We start from the raw sequence: 21,591 nt of genomic DNA, 5'->3' as shown, positions 1-21,591 counted from the left end.
TATATACCTCTGTTAACAAACTAGCAATCACTCTGATCATAGGCATCTTTCTATAAAAAAAGAAAATAGCTGGAAAAAACACACAGATTTAGGACACAAACTGAAATTTGGGAAGTGCACGTTGTGACAGCTTGTATGAATTTGAAAATGTGAAAACTTTGCTTCTACTGCCGTAGATTTAACGTACTTGAGTAGCCGTGAATGCTTTAGTTCTTGCTGAGATTTGCCAGAGATGGGCACAGTTAGAGCTGCTTTTCAAAATGACACCCGTGGCTCCTCCTCGGTCAGCCCTCAGCTAGAAACTCCCTTTTCTCAGTAATTCCAGAATGCAGCTGAGTGAGTTTGTACATACACGGAGTTTCCAGTGCCTTGGCTGAGGTTATACAGGGCTTTTAAAGGCTTTGGAACTTGCTTTTGCACCCAGAAAAGCGGGGAAGGGAAACACAGAAAATATCTGTATGGACGTAAAGTGGAATTTTGGTTGTGATGTGGACTCATTTCACCTCCTTCGGAAAGGACAGCGTGCTTCCGAGCGTGGCCTCCCCTGGGCGCTGGCCGGTGGATGGGTGTAGGAGAGAAGCCCAAGTATTGACCTGTGCCTCTTGTGTTTTTAAGTGAAAGCAACACTTTGAGACCCTCGGATTTGGTCTCGGTGATTTATCACTGGATGAATAAATGCAAAAGGCGGCTGGTGCTTTGCCGTACCTTCGGATGCCAGATTTTCACCCAGACGGCGAGGGGTGAGTAAGAAATCTGGCAGATGGAAAGACTGCTGATCCTCGCAGCTCTGCCTCTCCCTCGCGGCTTTGATTTGGACCTGGCTGCTCCACTGCCGCCTCAGCGGGCTGGTTTCATCTTCCACAGTTGCTGTGAAAGATTTCTCCGAACCTCCAGCTTCAAAACCCTTGCCTCTATTCCCTCGGCTGCTTTGTGCAGGATATAGGTTTTAAGAGTCCCATGGGGAGACTTTGCTTTACTAGTGCAGCGCTGCCAAGTGACGTGGTATCTCCCGCCCTCTGCTTAATTCACCAAAAAATTTTTTGTTTGCTGCTTGATTGATTCTTTTTCCTTGAGTATAACGTTTCACTGGAAGTCCCAATGGATAGGCATCCCCTGGGGCACTGCGTTGTTTGTGGTTCAGATCTCAGTCTCAGCTTTTTATAATTATACTGTCGTCCTTTTCCAAGAGGAATAGGTTGTAAAGGAACTCTGAAATCGCTAAGAAATTGAGGCGTATGTCCACATGCTGTGTTTGTCTATGCTTTTATTAGATCTCTATGTTAATTTAAGCATTGCCATGCTTTTATTATATTTCTATGTTAATTTAAGCATTGCCATGCGTTTATTATATTTCTATGTTAATTTAAGCATTGCCACATAAGTGAATATTTTGCATATTTTTGACAGCACTGTTTCTCCGTTGCAGGTGTAGGTACAGATTTATACTCATCAAAACCTGAATCGTAATTCTATCATCTGTCATGGTTTTGACATTATTTTATTACCTGCAGACTTTCTCCTCTCTGTCTCCACCGTGGTGGCACTGCAGCTCTGTGAGCTCCAGCAGCAGACACACGTGGTTTGTAGTGGGCTGGTGGATCTGGGTGGACAGGCTGAGGCTCTGCTCTCTGGTCTCCTCCTGCTGCAGAGAGGGGTCTGGAGCACAGAAATAATTCACTTTTTGCAAGGAAAAGGAATTTCTGCAAGGAAAAGGAATTTCTGCAAGGAAAGCATGAAGCAATACAGACCCAAGGCTGTTTCCTAAGGCCATTTCAGGAGCTTTTGTGCTGGGTGGGGCTGGCAACATTATGGAGGGTGTGAGTGAACAGTGGGTTAGGAGCAGAGAGATACTTCCCACGTGTCCAGGCCGTGTAATTTGGTGTAAGTGCTCGCAGTTCTCTCCTAGCTTCCTTCCTTTCCTCCCCCTTCTCCTGTGGTCACATTTTCATCCTTCGCTGGGCACTGGACCTTGCTCCTTGTGTGGCTGGTGAGGGATGGCTGGAGACCCCACGGCGGATTAAAGTTATCAGGGAACTTCAGTCAAAGTTATTTAGTGTTTCTCCAGCTCCCAAACCCACCTGCAAAGTGGGACGCTTCCCCATGAATCCTGCTGCAGGGCCTCGGGGGTGAGCCACGAGAGCCCAGCCTGTACCACACGGCAGCTCTGTGACGCGGTGGGACCACCTGATGTATTTGTATTTAGTTACCATAAATGAGCAAATCTTTACCGTGCACACGTTCAGGGAAAGGAGCCAGTCACAGCCTGGGCTTTGTCCAGCTGGCTCCTCGCTGAAGGCGTTCGGTTAAACCCCTCTGAAACTTAGAACTGCTTTGATAGCAGTTTGCTGAGGGAGTGTTCTCTTGTGATTTATTTCCTAATTTTATGAAGTGAGACGATAGTTCTGAAATATCCATGCATACGAATCTTTCACATAGATAATCCTTGGTACCCAAAGTTAAAGTAGATACTTGGAGGAAGACTTAGTTTAGGGGAGTTTGGAATCTTCCAGTGATGGGCTCGGTTTATCCGTTGTATTACAAGATGTGGGAAATTTCTCCTGAAGACATAGATCACAATTACATGCTTCTGTAGAATTCCCAGGAGGTAAAACTGAGTGTATCCCTAGATAGTTCCTGGGCTTGGTCCCATAAAATTGCTTTTTTTAAACATGATACTCCTTCTTCTATGTACAACAGACATTCACTAGCAGAGAAACCTGCACAAAACTTGTGAAATTCAAGGCACCACCACCTCAATGTTTGAAGAGGAGAGTAGTTCTGCTCCACTGGAGTGAAAATAATGTCTATCCCGAACCAGCAGTTGGTTAGGACTTTTGTTAACTCTTTCTCTGCAATCATTCTCTGTTTCCAGGTGTTTTCCTACACGGCTGACAAAGAGATCCGCACGGACGACCTGTGCCTGGACGTCTCGAGGCTGAACGGCCCCGTCACCATGCTGAAGTGCCACCACATGAGGGGCAACCAGCTCTGGGAGTACGATGCTGAGGTACCCTGCCAGATTTCTGCTGGATCTGAAACACCTTTAAATGGTGTTTAATCATTTTCCGTATCCCAGGCACCTGTGGAGTTTGACCCTGCCGTGGGATGGGAGGTGGCTTTTCCTGGGTTTTGAGGGGGAGTGCGGGTTGGAGAAATTTGATGGCTTATGGAGAGGTTGCAAAATTAATACAAAAATATGTGTAAATAATCTCAGCATCTTATGGCTGAGCAATTCTTTTTTTTTAAATGAGGCAGGAAACAGCAGATGAAAATTAAAACATTTATTTTAAGCTTTTGCTTTCAAATGTGAATGGGTGGTTTTGCATGGTGAAATTCAGACAAAGGTATTAGCATTTTCTTCAAGATGGGATCTTTCTAATGTGTTACGGTAAGAAAAAAACATACAAACCCACCTTTGCATAATACAGAGCTGCCAATTAGAAAAACAATGATACTTGCCACTGAGATGCAATTTAGTTGGTAACTTTTGATACATTCTTGAGTTTAACATTTGAATTTAAACCAATTTTCTCTTTGATAAAGAAGATTCTTTTTCTTCTTATACAAAACCTGTGTATATTTTGGTAATTCTTAGGTATTTTTGAGGATGTTCATGCCTGCAATTAACACCTGAGATTTAAGATCTTATATCATCCTTTGTTTCATTCCTGCAAGCGGATGATAATTGATTTTTAATCAGTTTTAGACTGTTTTAAGTAGAAGCTGAGGAGCGTAGTGCCGACCGGTGGCCGAGGAGGTGGAGTGGGTGTCGCAGGCTCCTGGCCCGGCTCCGTAGGAGGTTGAACATCACCAAACACAACGGGCACGGTGTGCTCGGGCTGCACGGGGAGAAAATGTCTCCTTGTTGTCAGGTGCCCCGAGCAAATCCAGGCAGGTCTCTGCTTGGGTCCAGGGTGGCTTTTTGGATATTTTTGGAGAGGTCATGGGGGCTCTTGCTGGGTCTGACAGACGTTGATTTGGCATGAGCTTTTGCTCCTTAAAATACCAGGTTGTCAGACTCTTAAATTGGACTGTTTCAAATTTATCTCAGCAACACCTTAAAGGATAAATTTTGAATATTGAATAAACATTAATTTAAAAAATATTCTTCATCTTATTTTTATGTGCTTCAACAGCCCAGTCCTAGGTAAGCAGAGATAGTGCAGGAAGCTCCCCCGCCCCCAGCTCTGGGCTTTCCCCAGTCTCAGCCCCATGCGATGGCCATGCACGTGGCCCAAGGCAAGGCTCCTCGCACAATGCTCTTTCTCCACCAGAAACATAGAGAACAACCTTCCTGATAAAAAAAAATTACACTGCCTGTAGCTTTCCTTTGAATATTTCGGGCACAAGCCGCTGCAAATGAATTTTCCCCATTGAGCACAGTTTTAACACTGGCTGCCCGGTGGTCTGAGCTTACATGGCTCTGCTAGTCTCAGTTTAAAGCTGCCGAATTAGTATTGGCGTATTTTCACCACTGCAAAGCTAGAAAAATACTGGCGTATTTAAAAGTCTTTTAAATAGTATTTCCAACATTTCACAGAAATAGCTGCTTTCACTTTTCTACATGAAAAGCTAAATTTCTTTCAACCAAATATGCTCTCCTTTACTTGTGACATTGGAAACATGCTGGTTTTTTCTCTTAAATTGAGCCTAAGAGATCCAGAATGGAAAATTTCTAAGTAGCTGTGTAAAAACAAAATCAACCATTAGATGGAGCTCATAAAAAAGAAATACACCATTTTTTTATAGAAGGAATCTCCAAGACAAGGCTTTTGCTGTCTGTTGTAAGCATAAAGCACAGCCCATTGCATTAAGTACCTTGCTATTTATTGACAAGAATATTTTTCTTCACGATTCTCCTCTGTGAACATTCAGACCTCAGCTTGCAGACTTCCCTTTGACAGCAGTGTTGGTATTTATGATACGTTTATTAGTGCATTAATCAGGATGAGGGCCTGGGCGTTGCCAGGGGGCTGGCTGTGCGGAGGGGCCCCTGGTCCCCCTCTCTGCTGCCTGGGCAGGGCACTTCCCTCACACAGATTTGATTTAGATTTACTGCCTGGTGATCTCCGAGTGTTGCAGGAAGCCTCCAAATACGCACCCATATACAGCATGCAAATACATACCTAACGTGCAGCACTTTTTCCTGAGAAAACAAGTGACTTGTGATTTATTTTTTTTAAATTTTTTTTTGCAGAGAAACAGTTGTGACACGTTGCCTGAATCACTTGTTACCCATTAATTTGTTTTTTTCAGTGAAACTGCACTCATTTTTACATTTCCTTACTGGTTCAGCAGTTGGACGGAGGTGATTTCTGGGGGTTGTACCATGGTTGCAGACCACATCCCTCCTGTTAAAGGTGTTTAGGAGTCAGGACTTGGTAATGGGCAACGATGCCTTGGCCACATCTAGAAGTACAGTGAGAGATGTAAATAATCATAAAAAGGGATTTCTCACTAAAGATCTTCAGACAATTTTCTTTGATTTACATGCTGTTATTAGATTTTCTATAATTTTCTAGTTTAGTTTAAATTATGGTATTTAAATATATATTAAAAAATCACAGAAAGTCTTCTCCAAGAGTTTATACATAGATTAATAATACTACAGTTCTCTTAGATATTCCTAGCATTCATATTTTTTCAAAAATAAGGAGCTGAGAAGATTTTGTGGCAATAAAGAAAGTAAACATCAAATTTTTTCATACATATTTGTGAAAGTATCAGATCTAATTGGTTTGAAACAGGCTATTCAAAAAGCCTCTTTTCTCATTTTCTCATACTGTAAGTGTGTGCTAAATGCTTTTAACACTTAGAATTATTAATACATTTTTACTTGCACTTTAGATGCAAGTTAAATTGAAGCACTGGAAGAAAATAGTGATCCAAAGGTATCAGTGGGTTTGTCAGAACAGAAAATCACTTGCTGAAGGAGAGGACAAGAACTGGCCTTCATATTTTGGGGTCAAAATTGAGCTACACTGGCGAAACTGAGGGAAATGAGATGTTGACCCCAACTTCAGCACTGAACGTTTGCCTTCAGGGTGCTGGATTCACCCATGCTTGTTTAGTGCAAGAGGTGAGATGGACTGAAAGAGGGTGAGAAGGAGATCCAGGGGGAGTAAAGTGGGATTAAACCACTCGGAAATACGAAGGGTTTGCAGCAGCGCTGGCTGTAGCCCGTCGACGTTTTGTCGAAGCGCACCAGGACTGCTCTTCTCTTAGGAAAAGTCATGTAAAGTAGGAAGAGAGACCTGGTTTTCATATGCAGGAAGGAGTTCTAAAGTGATTATTTTGATTATGCTCAAAGAAAATTATAAATCTCCCCATTCCCTCCCCTCCTCAAAAAAAAACCCAGGGGGGAGGTATGGGCACAGCAAGAGGGGTTATACTGTTACACTTCTGTGTTGAACTTGACTACTTTCGGCACTGGTGTTTCCAGTGACAGCCAGAATTCACGGGCCCCTGGGCGGCTGGAAACGTGATTTTTTGTTATTCCGTCAGAAACCCGGATTTGTGTTCTTGTTCAGAGGATCAGATCTCGGGGGTGAGTCAGTCCGACGTACAGGTGGGTGTGTAGTAAGGTTTTCCAAAGTGTCTGATATCTTTAAAAAGTCTGCCTGTGTGAATTGCCTGGTTTAAAATTGCAGTTGAAGCTGCTGGATTATCAGCTGGTAACGGAGGTAAAGCAGCTGGTGACTGAGGTAAAGCAGCTGGTAACTGAGATAAATCCCGTCACTTTGTGTCAGCAAAGTTCCTGAATGGGAACAGAGTATTTTGCATTATGTCTTGTAGAGTTACAATGATGGTGGTGTCTTTATAGGTCATATAAATAACACAGTACTCGCCAGGGTTTGTACACCTTCTGAAAAAACCCCCCAAACACCACAGAACTGAGTTTAAATGCTTTTTTGTTAGGCAAAAGCAGTTGTAATTGAGAATTAGCAGATTGCCACAGGTTGTGTCACTGAAGAATATCACTGGGGAAAAGGACATAGTTTTAAAAATTAAAAAAGGTGGGTGAATCACGTATTATGGAAGGGAGTGTCGTAGTTCCCAAATGATTGCTCTCACCTTGAAGAAACCAAACACTGAAGTTGGTATTTGGGATTAGTCACGTCCCACAGCCAGATGAACGGGCAGGGAACTAAACCATTGTTGTATCTTTCTCCAAAAAACAGTTAAAAATGAGTTTTATGGATTTTCTGCATAGTGATAGGAGAATAGAAACACAGAAACGCTTCTCAGGGCTCCTTCAGTCCCACTTGAATCACGGTGTAAGGTCTCGGGTGAGCTGCGCACGGCCCTGGTGGCACCTTGGCAGTGCCCAGTCTGAGTGACGGGCCCAGCTATAAAATAATAATTCACTGATTGAGAGAGTTGGTGTAAGAAGAACAGCTATTCAAGTCGCTTTGTGTGAATAACCTGTTGCTTGCTTGTTTATTTAATTTGCAATATGGAGAATATTTTACATCAAGCTTAAAAAACAAGTCAATTTTTTTTCTTTACAAAGCCCCAAATTCAAAGAATCAAATAAAGCCTTCTCTTTTAATATCCACATAAAATGGAAGTCCATGTTGAAACAAAATCGTTTGCAATCAAGAAGTGGGTTTTTTGTTGTTGTTAAAATAGATTTTTCCATCATTCTGTTTTTCATTCTGACTAAAGCACGACGGGCGCAGGCTGCAGCTCTGGGGCTGCCAGCTCTGGCCCCACGGGTCGCGCAGGGTTGCTTAAATCTTTTATTCCATTGCTGTTTCCTACAAGGCAGTTTTCACTGAGCTGCATCTTTTTCTTAACCCAATAGGATAAATTATTAGCTATTACCTGTAGAAGAAAAAAAGAGAGCCCAGTATTGATACTAATATTTATGTAGTCTAAAAAGAAGCCCTTCTACGCACAAAATGTTAATGGTATCGTCTGGATTTAAGGGAACACTAAATAAAGAAACCTGCTGTCACCAGGAGCAACAACAGCCATGAGCTGCAGGCTGCAGATCACCCGAACGAGCTGTTTCCAGGAAGGGTACCCGAGTCTGGGCAGCAATCTCCATTTCTAATGCAAAATGGCTTTTAACACTTCAGGCAATAGTAGTTTACAGCATTTTAAAACACTTTTTTTCCTGAATGTTTTTACATCTTGGCAGGAATTATTTTTTTTTTTTAAAATCCATTCCCTTCCATTATTGAATTTTAATGCTTTTCTTTCCTACTTCTTGAACAGCACATTAAGATTCCTGGCCCTTGCTCAAGCTGCCCATTACCTTGCAAGGGCAGCTCTATAAATCAGCTGTATCGATGGAACGTGCCAAGTTAGAATTTCCCAGCTTTCAAAGGCTTCCTATCAGCATGTGTTTTATAACATATTTATAATGCATAAATGCTATTTGCTTTGGAATGGGGGTGGGAGATGAGGCAGCAGATCAGCAGAAAAAGATCTGTGAGTTACGATGGGCTGGAGCCAGAGTTGCTCCCTCAGCGTTCGGTCTTGTCTAATGAAACAGGGTTTTCCAATTTTGCTAAATAGTTGTTTGTTTGTTTCCCCCCTGGCCTTGGTGGAGATACTCATGTGGGAGTTACACAGTGCTGGTGTTTGGGGGCCAAACAGACCCCTCAAGTGGAGGTTGGGAGCCGCGCAGAGCGTGTCTGGGTCTGTGCTCAGGTTGCCGGTGGCTCCAGGTGCGTCTCCCGGTGGCAGCCGGGCAAATTTCAGCATGTGTGGTGGGATGAAATCTGATGACATGTAACACACGAGTGAACTCAGGAAAAAAATAATGCTGTAAATATGTCACATCTGATAGAAAATAGTTTCATTTTGTCATGTGTGAATAATGGCGTCAGGATTTGGTCTTGTGTAATTACAGTTATTTGTCCCTAGACGTGGTGTCGGTGCAAAGCTGTTGAATTTCCGTTCATGGAGAGCTTCACAAAAATGTTTCTTGAGTCACTGTTTGACTCCAATTTCCTTTTTTTTTGTTTGTTTTTTTTTTCCCTTCCATCAGTATGCTGGGAAATGGGAATATAGCTTTGAGGTAAGTTCAGTAGCGACTGCAGCCCCCGTAGCAGACCCTAGAGTAGCGCTTCTCTCGCTCGCCCCTCTGGCAGTGCTGTGTAACAGCCATGTGACGTAGTGCCCTCCCATAGATGCTCCTCCAACACGCCAAACCTCAGTTCTCAGGTAGTGAATGTAGTGCTAGGGCCTGAATAATAGGCCCCAAAACAAAGTTGACCTCTAGATGAACCTCGCAACTAAACGTTATCTATTATTAGTATCTGTTAATTAGTAAAATCTGTATTATCATTAGCATTAATTATTAGTATCCAATCATTAACGAAATATGTAAGCTCACTAGTGAAAGACTTAGCTTAGACAGAATATAATCAGTAGCGAGGATGAAATGCTGTGAGAATGTACCCAACTTCCCTCATTTAGCCTTGTCCGAGGCTGAGAACCCAAGCGTTTGGCCTTGTTAGAAACTCCCTTGGTTCTCCCCCCTGAGCCCTGGCCAGGCTGTGGGTGGAATCCAACAGGAGGGTGAAACCAGATATTTCCGCTCAAATCAAAGGTGCCAGCTATTCTGGCTTGCTGATTTTTGGGTATATAAGGCTGGACCCGCTCACAGCGACTTTGGAAGCCTCACCTACGGGTGGACGCACCGCGTAGGACTTCCCACTTGCCGGGAAAGGCTCAACAAATCCTCGCTGTAACCGGGGCTGCCCAGCGCCTGCGGGTCTGGATGACGGGAACGGGTGCAAGTGGGGATGGGTCTTTCTTAATCACTATTCTCCCCGTCAGGTAGTAATGATTAGGTGCATTACCTTGCTTAACTGTATGTAGCAATAAGTAAGTGTACTCTTCTGTATTTTTCCTACTGCTTATTTTCTGTAGTACTTAGTTATATCCTTTGATTAGTAACAGCAAAATTGGCCTATTTTCTGTAGTATTTAGTTATATCCTTTGATTACTAACAGTAAAATCAGCCTCCTCTTTTCACTCTGGTGTCTGGGTGTCACTGGCATCCTGGATCAGCAGACAGGTAGTCACTACGCGGTGTCAGGCTGACGGTGTTTTATACAGAATATACTGACAGCTGAGGGTGGTCATGTCAGAAAAGTGATGTGACGGGAGGCGGATGCGGCCGTTGGTGGGCACAGGAGGACGCCGGTGCCCGCGGAGCAGGAGGTGTGAGCAGCCCCCAGCCCCTGAACGTCCCCGCACCCACGAGCCGGGTGCTGCTGGGGTCCCTGCCCGCTCCCCCGGCTTTGTCCGCCTTGCTGGGTAGCACAAACTCGAGTGGAGAAAAGCAGGGAGTGTCAGCGGGGAGGGGACGTGCTCCCAGCTTGCAGCGTCAAGACGGATGGCAGAGAAACCCCTGAGCCCATGGGCACAATATATCTGAACAACCAGCTTGTTTCTTGTGCGTGCTGCAACAGCCCTCTCGTTTCTGTTCACTAATGGTGTCAGCATACACTGCATCGTCAGTGCCACGGCTGCTGCTCTGCATCCCTCGGATAATTACAGATTTTTTGACTATTCCTCTTCTGAAAGTTATGGGACCTGCGGGGGTTGGTGTAGTCAAACTAACTTCTACCATAAGAGATTATGGTCAATAATTTGAATATTTCTATAAATTGCACTCTTATTACTAACTTCTACGATAAGAGATTATGGCCAATAATTTGAATAATTCTATAAATTGCAATCTTATTACTAACTTCCACTTTAAGAGATTATGGTCAATAATTTGAGTATTCCTATAAACTGCAGTCTTACTGCTATGTATTTGAAAGGACTTAGTTCTCTGAAAATGAGTAGGGAAAACATAGCAGGTTTTTTTTATTACCTTCTTAGAAAGTAATGTTTAATAAAATGAGTGAAGGGGGCAAGTGATCTCTTGCTTCCATTACTATGGATTTTTTAAAGATTTTGTGGCCTTGCTGATGTACGTAAGTTAAGCTTCCTGTCTCAGGTACCAGAGAAAAGGGTCTGGTCAGATTACCAAAATAATGCTTAGTACTATTTATACCCATGTGAAGAATCTGCTAAATTTAGGCATCTAATATAAACATGCAGTATAGACAGATCATTACATTTGGAAGTAATTAATTTATGTATGTCTGTTTTCCCTTAGAAGAATGGTAGACAGAAGTGAACATGAAGCAATAATACATAATGAAGCCAAAGCAACCATTGATGTTTGTGCTGGTTACTCAAACTGACATTATAAGGACACTTATTCTTGATATTTTTAGTGGCCTCTTTATATGTATATTACTTTTTCCTGCCCCAAACCAAAACCACAGATGCAGGAGGAGCATCCCCAGCCTGCCCAGGCAGCACCAGCCCGGGGCACCCGCGGCGATGGGATGCCTGGTATCAGTATGGTAAAGGAAGAGCTGAAGTCATAGTGGGCAAAAAAATTATTATCTCCTTACATGCAAATGTTTAATTTATTGTATTTTTAATTTAGTAATGCTCAAGTAAGCTTCGGGATGTTTAGTAACAGGATGTTACTGCACTAAAAACATCATCTCTGCCCGAATCTTGCTGCACAGTGGGAAATCCTGATTGCAACAGGGCAACGTGTGTGTGGGGGGAGGATTCCGAGGCACATTGAGGTCTGAATTGCAAAATGTAAAGCGATTGGGTCCCTCAGAGCAGAGCAGTGAGAACGTTTTTTGTGAGAGTAAAGCTTAGTTCATGAATACCCCTATTTCTGTACACGTTACATGTGCGTAAGCCAGCGTCATTTGCCCGCAGTTTGACACCGGAGCGTTCACCGGCACAATTACCCGTTAGTAATTCCTGTCAGAGGGCTCTTCGCTTTGCTGGTTCACTGCTGTGGATGTCGAATCAAAGTGGCTGTTGCTTTTTCCTTTGTTTGTCTTTGTCTTTGCTGGTTTTGTTCACTTTTACCGTTTTTCTGTCGTGCAGACCCACACATTTCTTCACATAATCACCCAGTCGTGCCTGACACTAAGCAGGATAGAGGATGGCACCCACGGTCCCACGGTGGAGGCTTGCAGTGGCAGCCCCTTGCAAACGTGGATGCTAAGGAACTACACGAGGCTTGAAGTCTTTAGAAACATTTTTTACAGCCCCACTGACTATTTCCTTTAACAAACGGTTGGAGGTTGGTATTAAAAAGCAATTACAGCATGTAATGATTTAAGTTTTTCTCAGAAGAATGCTTCTCCCTTCTCTTCCTGTTGAACTCAACTGAATTCCTTTCCTGTTTTCTCAGATGATTGTATAGATATATAATGTCATATATGTTTAGTGTTAGTGATTATTAATTATTACTAATTTTAGATTAATTCAACTGTCTTGAGCTACCTCCATGATCTGTTGATGTCAACGTGATTGTTACTGTTTGCGATAGCTGAAGATTTGGTCCCTATTCCAAGATAGAGACATAATACCAATTGCGTAATGTTTTTTGGAAACGTTCATTTTGAAAAGTCCTAATTTTCCAGTAATTCAGTCCTAGAGATACTAGTCGCGGATAATTTCAAAACAGAAAATTTTGAAATAGTAATCACTGAAGGAATCAAAATATTGTGCCAACTCCTGCTTTTCTTTCCTAGAGAGTTTTGCTGGGTGATGTCACGGATAGTGATGGGGCAGCACGCAGGCGGGGGTACGAGCCGGGGTCACTCTCATTTCTTATCTGCTCCCCAGTCAAACGGTGTCACCTTCCCGTCAGAGTAAAGGGCCTGTGCTCCCTCCTTTTGCCATGATCGATTCAGAGTCCTCACTCACCAGAGCTGTTATTTGCATACATTTGGTAAGCGGGAAGCTACCGAGCTCGCTGCCGTGCATCTGCGTGTCGGCGCAGCCAGCTCTGCACCCATGCGTGTGCTCTCACGTTTGAGTAAAACACAAAGTTTAGGCTGGCTTGTGTGAGTATCGTATTGCCTAGTAATTAATTGTTTTCCAAGCAAACGAGACCTTTTTTGTAATAGCATAAATAATGATAGAACACAGAAAGAAAAAATTTATGAGACGGTTGAAAATCCCAATGATATGGTAATCTAGCATGAAATTATACACTGAATAAAAGGGAACAGCTGATGAAGGCAACAGCAGCATTTTTAGACTTGTTTGCATTTCTGGTGATAGTAGAAAATGATAGCGGCTTAATTGCACTTAAAACAATATAAGTGAAGAATCAGTGATGCTTTGAGCAGTGCTATTTAGTAAACAAGCTACTTCTGCTAGCACTACTAATTCTTTCCTCTTGTAATTAGAGGAAGAAATGCCTTATATTCATCACTGAATGCATATCAAATGGCCCCTCGGTGATTTGTTATAATATCTGCAGGCTGCTTCTTTGAGAATTGCGTAACAGTTTGTTTTAAACTGAGGAGCGAAGCTCTGGGGACAAGCTATTGAAAGAATATTCATAATACAAATTAGGAGCGTTAATATGTGACATGGCAGTCCGCTACGAACTGCGGTGGAAAATTACACAGTGCAGCAGAGCAGGTATGTGTTTGGGTAATAAAACCCCATCGGTCGTTGGCAGAGCGTTAGCATTTCCCAGCAGTTTAATTGAAACACCAGAAAATAGTCTTGATTTTTTTTTTTTTTTATATGAAGATACACAAATGGGGTTTATTAGCGGGGAGGCTGCATCAGAGACACTAGTTGCTGAAATGACTTCTTGTTTGCATAGTTTGGTTACAGCGGTGTTGTCTGTGTTACATTAGAGTGGTATTTGTACTCGCAGGGGTGTGCGAGGGAGCGAGCGGCCTCCACCGCTCTGGGAGCCGCTGCCTTGAAGGAAATCTCTGCAGTGCTGCTGCTCCAAGGCTTCGGGTCAGGCTCTGCTGTCGTGGGGTTCATTCATCCTTTCGCCGTCCTCCAGGACGCTGCAGAATTTTTCCTGCCCATCCTCCCCCTCCGTTTGTTCCTTTGCGTGATGTTTGATGTAAAATTGGTCTCTGCTCCAGCGGAGGATCTGCAAACCAGATTTCAGTCGTGAAATCATGTATTCCCTTGGCTGTTCTTGGTGGGGCAGGGTTATAGTCCCTGTGGAGCTGCTGTGCAACAGCTCAGACCTTGTTTGACCACGTTACCTGGCCTTACAGCCCTGGAGGGAGAGAAACCAGTCTTTAAAACATCAGGGGACGAAGGAAACAAAGGCCATAATCCTGATTTTGTGAATCAGGTGCAGTAGCAGACACAGATATTTACTTCAGAACTATTAATCTGTAGTGCTGATCTCGAGCTGGCAAGGCCATCGATGGACGTGGGTGCTGTGTGCATATAACACGGTTTTAATTGTTTTTTCAGGAACCGAAAGACCTTTTAGGAAACAGTAAGTTGATAAATGCAACACTCCATAGCAAAGGCACTTCAGGTGCATGCTTAATTGCTGTGATTTTGTGTGTAAAATCCCCAGATCAACCCCGGAGGAGTGATGGAGAGAACACGTGCTGCTCAGCTGTGATAAAACCTGTCTTGTTTTATCTAAGTACACAACGTCATGTTTAACAGCCCTGATCTCTTCATGAACATGTTCTCCCAATGTTTTCGAACAGAAAATTATTTATTTCTTCAAAATAAGTTCTGTTTCCCTTGTGTCAGGTGGGAATAGAAAGGGACGGGTACCTCAAAGAAGAAAAAATTGTATTGGAAACAGAAAAGTTTTCATCTGCATGTTGCTGTTATAGAATCATCGAGGTTGGAAAAGCCCTTGAAGCTCCTCCAGTCCAACCATGAACCTCACACTGACCGTTCTCAACTCCACCAGATCCCTCAGCGCTGGGTCACCCCGACTCTTCAACCCCTCCAGGGATGGGGACTCCCCCCCTGCCCTGGGCAGCCCATTCCAACACCCAACAACCCCTTCTGCAAAGAAATACTTCCTAAGAGCCAGTCTGACCCTGCCCTGGCGCAGCTTGAGGCCATTATTTATTTATTTATTTATCTTTTTTTTCTTCTTTTTTTATTTATTATTTATGGTGCAACCTGAGGCCATGTTCATATAATACTTAGCAAATGTGTTTCCATTAGCAATTATTTCTGAACGAATGGTATACTGGTCTGCCATGCAGACGTGGTCCGGTTGTTGAAGACTAATCCAAAATACTGTTGCTTTGAAATAGTATTCCCTTGCACTTATTTTGTACTTTTCTGTCACATTTATTTGTTGCTGGGCTCGGCAGAGGCGCTCGCTCCCCGGGTTGCCTGGCCATGCGTGAGAAGGTGAGCTGGGCAGCGGCTTCCTGAGCCATGCGCGTGACAGCCAGCGATGAGGATCTGTCTCGTGGCTTGTGTAGTGACTAGGATAAGACTGAAATCAAACTGAAAATGCAATTACTGGGTTTCAGCAGTAATTATCTTGCTGCAGCTCTCACCCTTCTCTGTTGCAGAAGCTCACCCTGAGGCACGTCAACAGCAACCAGTGTCTGGATGAGCCATCGGAGGAGGACAAGATGGTTCCCACCATGAGGGAGTGCGGTGACGGCCGTTCCCAGCAGTGGCTGCTGCGCAACATGACCCTGGGTGCTTGAAGTCGGCGCAGACCCGCTGCCTTGGCCGGGATCTCCTCCTCCATCTCTTTCTCCCTCTCCTCCTTGCTGAGGCCAGCAGGGCTGAAGCCCTCTCCAAACCCCAGCTGTCAGAGCAAAGTCACGGCGGGGGGTTTCTTTGATGCGGCGGCTCTCCATGTGTCCCTTCGAAACCTGTGACTGTTCCAAAGAAGCTCATCTGAGCCTCTTAAGTGTCAAAATGCCTGCTGTTACCAACACAAATATGCTCAAAAACGGTTCCAGAGAAACCTCCATGAACCCTACATCAAAGAGGTTGGCTTGGAGGGCGTTTTCTGTGTGTCACACACCGCTGCGGAGAAGTGACCCAACATAAAATGCCTTATGACACAAACTGGCACTGGGAACCATCCTGGCAGGCATCTCCTGAGCTGGATGTGTTGGTGCTGGTCTTTCGTGGCAACGTGGTGAGGATATTTGCTGCTCTCTGGGGTCGAGTGGGACTCGGTGAAGAGCCACACTGAGCAGCAAAGTCACCAGACAGAGTGAAAGCTTTGTGGTTTGTGCCAGGAAAAAAATTGGATTTGGTGTTTGGAAAAGCAGCGGAACTGAGCAAAGACTGCACTCAGAAATTGAAATTAAATGAGGCAATGGTGAAAGACACAGGAACAATGTTGAGGAGTGACACACGTGGGTAACTCAGACCAGCGCAGGTTGAGATCTCCTCTGCGGTGGGAAGAGAAGTGGCTGGGGCTGACACCTGGGGAGCTGCAAGATGGAGGTACCAAAAACTGAGACCACGGGAGACTGAGACTTGGTCTGAACTGGATCCCTAGCTGCTACCCTTAAGCGTTAGTAGATACCTGCATCCTGCATAAGACAGACCAGAGCTGCATCCACGGATCCCCTGCACACAGAGGATGGAACTGGATCAAGTTCTGCCTCCAGATGTTCTTGCTTCGGTAGCGATGACAGATGCTTATTTATATTTTTAATAATTTTGTGGCTTAATCATTTTGTTAGCGTGGTTCTTAAAACTCTGCTGATGGCACGCAGCCGTGGCGGAGGCGTCGCGGGAACTGATGCCGTGGCAGGGTGGGGGGAAGGGGCCTGTACGTGCGGGTGACATTTCCTCTGTGTACTGGTGACGTTTCCTTCGGTGACCCCAGCAGCACGCGCTCCCCAAAACGCATCGCTGGCGCGACAGGCTGGGCTGGGTTTTCGGCAATTTCCCCTTGCCTGGAGGGTTCAAGAGACCTAAATTCCGGGGCAGCGTCATTTCAGCACGGGTAAGTGGTGGAATGTTCTCCCATTATTTCACTCACAGTTCCTCAAAAGGTCTGTTTATGCACCGGGTCATTAAAAATTACAGTATTTTCTGTATAATACTCTGGTTGTTACAGATAAATAGTGTCATATATGTACGTATTATAAATTTATAGATCATATTTTCTTGATACACATCATTAAATGAAAAATAGAAAGATATTAAATTGGAAAAGTGATTGCTGTGCATGCATGGGAGCTAAAGTATCACGGATTAAGAGTATCACGGATTAATGCAGACTGGAAGCTCATCTGGTCCAGCCTCCCTGCTCAAAGTCGGGTCAAACACTTCCAGTTCTCATCCAGGTCACCACAAAAGTTCACGTTATGGCTTAAAAGCAAAACAGGAGAAGGCTGCAATTCTGCTTCACAGAAAGAGCATGCAAACATCACAAACAAATTGAAATGCCAATCTCCACGCAGAAAAAAGGTAATAAATTATGTCTTCATCTCCTTTCCAAGGGCTTTTGGGTGGAATGGCCACTCGTGCTGGTAAGTCGTGTGTCCAGGCGCCGGGCTTCTGGGTGTCGTTGCAGAAGTGAGTGTTGTGGAGGGTCCCACAGCACCCAGCAGCACTCGGGGAGGGCAGTCGGGGGTGCCCCCTCTCGGGAACGCACCTGGCTGCGAAGGGCAAAGGCTGCTGAGGCTCCCGCACCGCCCGCGTCGCACCCCGAGCTTTTCTTGGTGTTGTGACTGGAGGGTGATGGCAGGGTGCAATCCCTGCGCAGCTTCAGGTGCAATCTTAGGTGAAGAAAAGAATATTTTTCTCCTTAGAATTACCCTAATGGTTAATATTCTTCCAAGGCGTATAACCCCTTGACTGAGGTAGCAAGCTTGCAGCGTTGGGTATGGCCGGTGCCTGCGCTGCTGTGTCCCTGCTTGGGGGGGGAAAAGAACTGAAATGCCTCAGTGTGGGATTGTACTTATTTAGGAGCAAGTACACGCGTCCCTCACAGCTGTGTAGGTCTGCTGCGCGCTAGCAGGGTGGGCTGCTGTCCAAAAATTATGTTCAGACCTAGAAAAAAGCATGGAAGTACCTTTTTAACATCAGTCATAACCAGTATTTCCGTGGGCTTCGAGGGGCTGGATCCTGAATTTGCCTCCTCGCATAACGATATGGAAACCCTGAGAGCCTCATTGCAGAGGAATTTCACCCAAAACCTCATTGATGGAGAGTGAGGGGGTGATGGGGGGAGGGGGGTCTGAAATGCTGATCCAGCAGTAGAGACGGTAACTGGTGGGATTCAGTGAATGAACGTGAGTCCCTGCGCTTGGGCCCCAGCCCTCCCTCCTGCCACTGACCTCAGGTGTTGCCTTGGCGAGTGATTTGGGCTAAAATCATTGAAAATAGCTCGTTCAGTTGCCTCTGAGCGTCTGAAGTTCAGTGCCCTCAGACGGACCACAGCCAAAAAAACCTCAGCTGGTCTTTGTTTCCCCATTTATAAAATATCTCAGAAAGGTGTCGGGAGGATTGACTTCTGCTTGCACAGCGTGTTTATAAAGAACTCTACAAATGCTGAATATTTATTGTTTTCACTGGGAAAATGTTGCCAGTGCTCATATTTTATTTTTTTTTAAGACTTGCTTTGGTGAAATGAGAGCGAGCTGTAACGCTGGGTGGCATCAGCAAACACAACGTTTTGGAAAGTTGAACCATAAAGGCTGTAGAAAGTCATGTTCCTTTTTATCTCCCGGCACCTCCTGGTGACCCACGGAGGTGGGGGGGGGCCCAGGCACAGCCCCGGAACTGAAACGGGCGTTGGGATCAGTAGATGGGTTTCTCTGCTGACACGTATTTCCCAGTCGCCTCGAGGATTTCTTTATTTGTTGCACTCTATGAATAGTGCTTTGAAGAAAAGCTGCAAAACTCCACCTTCTGGGGTTTTTAAATTTGAAATCGGGGATCTCATCTGATCCCATACCCTTGGGCTGCGTCTCGGGGGGTGCTCGGCAGAGCAGTTTGGGCCAATCTGGGCCAATCTGGGGAGGTGGGAAGGAGTTGGGCAGTGCTGGTGGGTGCCACAGCCCGCCCACATTTTTTCGGGTGGCTGAAATCCTTCCCGCGTCCCCACGGCTCTCACAGCTGGTGAGACTACACCAACACATAACCTGCTACTAACTCCGAGCTGCTGCGTGGCCGCCGGTGTTGAATGAACACCAGCGATGTGTTTTGGTGCTTCTGTGGCTTTTTGTCTCTGCGCTTTTTCTCCGACGTGTAACAACATCCAGCCAGAACCTTTGCTCCCATATGTGGCCGCCCCCATTTTATTTTTATTTCCGCTCTGCAAGCGTGTGTTCAGGACAGCTGGGTAAGCGGTGCTTTGCCAAAAGGCCACGGTACTTTGGGACAATACAAACTTTATTTATAAAACGTTGGAATTCCGCTTGGTATTTTCCAAAGCAGGAAAAAAAAAGACTTGAGGTGTGGTGGTTTGGAGGACGCGCTTACAAAGGCTCCTGAATAAGTGCTGGGAACACAGATTTAAATTAAATTTATAAAAGTAGATTGTGGATAAAGAATGACACATTTTAAATGTTGTAACAGTTATTAAATGGTATACTGGTACTCTTTGCTGTACATTTAAATATTTATACATTTTTGTAGAATTAAAATACACTGGTTTAGTTTTCTTCTGGTGTGTTTGCCTTTTTCTGTATGCACGTATTTTATATGTGGTAAAAAACCAGACTTTCCACTACAACCTCCATATTTTTAGATCCTTTATTTACAGGTACAACTTCAGAAATAGGCAGGAGAGCTTTTCCTGCCGGGATCTGACTGCTAGAGAGGTGGCGGCACGTGAGTGCAGCCTGGCAGGTCGACACGGGTGTGTTTGCCTGTCCCTCGGTTGGCATTTAGGGCTCAATTTTCCAGATGTCCCCTGGAAAATGTCATCATGCAAGAAAACCAAGCTTGGCTGTGCACCAGTCTGAGGACACACGCCAGGGTCCTCATCCCACACTTGAGCCCCTGCTTTTCACCCTGCTGTGCTAGATATTGCCCAAATGATGCATGAACAGTCTGTGTTTTGGAGAAAAGAAAAAAAATTCAGTGGGAAAAATAATAAAAATAATCATTCAGTGGGCACAGAAGGGCCAGGCTGGACAGCCCGTGTATCGTGGTCGTCATCACTGGTTTGTGATGCTGCTTATCCTCAGGTAACAATACTCCCGGATTGTAAGGAAAGAAAAGAACCTGGTTACATATTACAGATGCCAGTAACAGAGCTTCGGTCTTATTTTGGTGGTTGGAGAATTTTCCTTTTTTAAGTTGCATCTTGCATCCTGAAGTGGCTGGGTTGGTTCTGGTGAGAAGGAAGGAGGGATAATATTTTAAAACCAAAGGATTTATAAACATAAATGAAAATTAATCCTCAGGAGGCTGGGAGGGAGAGATCAGTTCGTGTCATCGCTGTAGTGGAAGTGATTCCTAGAAATTCTTGCACAAATAATAGTCTGCCAATGTTGAATTATTTCAGATTTTACTGTTAATTTCAGTTGCTGGACAAAATCAAGCCTTGTTGTTACGAGCCTTACAAAAAGTTAAGGAAGGTGGTAAGAGTGTTATAAGCGATAGAAGAGTAACTGATAAAGAAATGATAACGTTAAAGATGATAAAGATTTTTTTATAACAATTTTAGATCAGTTTTATGATTCATCCTTCTACACTGCTACAGTGTACCTCGATCGACTAATTCACAGAAGTACCACCAGTTAATGGCTCATTTCACAAGATTGGGCCCTTCCAGAGCAGCATCCTTGCTCATGCAACTACAGAGAAAAAAAATAAATCCTTTTTATCAAGGTTTACCTGCTTCAGGTTGTCTTCAGAGAAATATGTATTTGTGTATTTGTTTCTGATGAGCTGCAGTTTATATAAAACATTCGGCGCATATGTGCGATTAAAAAAAATGACTGTCAAGTTTCTACTCTGATTATTAAACTATTTTGCAAAGATGCAATTAACTGTAGAGCTCGTGTTAATTATAGTATGTGAATCATTTAAATGAATCGTAAAATAATCTATTTGTGGGTAATGAATGCAGACACAAAGGTATTTTTCTTTTTTTGCATTTCTTAGAAATGTTAATAATTAGGACTGATTATAGAGCTAAAATTACAGTGAAGGAAACAAGCTACATCTCATTTTCCTTAAAAACTGTACGTGTTTTTCTCTCTTCTTCTGAGGTGCGTTTAAGGGTTTTGTGGAGCCAGAGCCCCCAGGGATGAAGCCCCTTTGTTTGAGGCCAAACCCCCTGGCACCGCTGCCACCCGCTCAAACCGGCCTTTCAAACCTGAACTGGCAAGTATTTTTGCAGAGCCAAAATGGGAGGATCTGCCCTAAAATCCATATTCAGGCAGCTTGCAAGCCGGTGGGGCTGGATGACGCAACTTTGGAGACTGTTTCTGTAAATTCAGGTCATAAATAACTAGCTTAATCATTTGTCATCAGCTCACCCTGCTTCTCCAACGCACCGTTCCCCTCTGTACCCACCCTACACGAGCCGCGTGCTGTGCTCTGCAACCAGCTAAAGCCTGAAAAAGCTGCTGTGTGCTGGAATTAAGTAACTGCAGATAATAAATGGAAATAGGCAAAACGGCTGCAGAGGTAACTGTTGCCCAGGTGAGTTTAAATTGAACCAAACCCCAAACTCTGCCTGTCACCGAGCTCCTGTGCAGGAGGCAGCGGAGGGAGCACGGCCCCGTGTGCGTTCAGATGGAGCCCAGGTCTGGGAGGGTGTTGCTGGTAATTGGAACTGAGCTGATT

General features: G+C 44.4%; 1 protein-coding gene across 3 annotated transcripts in view; it reads left to right on the top strand.

Annotated features, from left to right (window-relative positions):
* GALNT13 (polypeptide N-acetylgalactosaminyltransferase 13) overlaps positions 1 to 19,454 on the top strand; it is a 151,273-nt gene extending 131,819 nt beyond the window's left edge. The window contains exons 12-15 of one of the 3 annotated variants that reach the window (XM_074828439.1): positions 2,873 to 3,007; positions 9,002 to 9,031; positions 11,935 to 12,133; positions 15,381 to 19,454. In XM_074828439.1, coding sequence (XP_074684540.1) covers positions 2,873 to 3,007; positions 9,002 to 9,031; positions 11,935 to 12,120 — 351 coding nt within the window. In that variant the 3' untranslated portion in view covers positions 12,121 to 12,133; positions 15,381 to 19,454. The remainder of the gene's footprint in view (positions 1 to 2,872; positions 3,008 to 9,001; positions 9,032 to 11,934; positions 12,134 to 15,380) is intronic. The other 2 variants (XM_074828440.1, XM_074828441.1) reach the window with 2 other exon arrangements.
* Positions 19,455 to 21,591: the final 2,137 nt, after the last annotated feature.

The sequence above is a fragment of the Strix aluco genome, chromosome 6 (assembly GCF_031877795.1).
Source record: "Strix aluco isolate bStrAlu1 chromosome 6, bStrAlu1.hap1, whole genome shotgun sequence".
Classification (NCBI taxonomy): domain Eukaryota; kingdom Metazoa; phylum Chordata; class Aves; order Strigiformes; family Strigidae; genus Strix; species Strix aluco.
The sequence above is the reverse complement of the archived record's forward strand: the minus strand, read 5'-3'. Positions and strand labels throughout refer to the sequence as shown.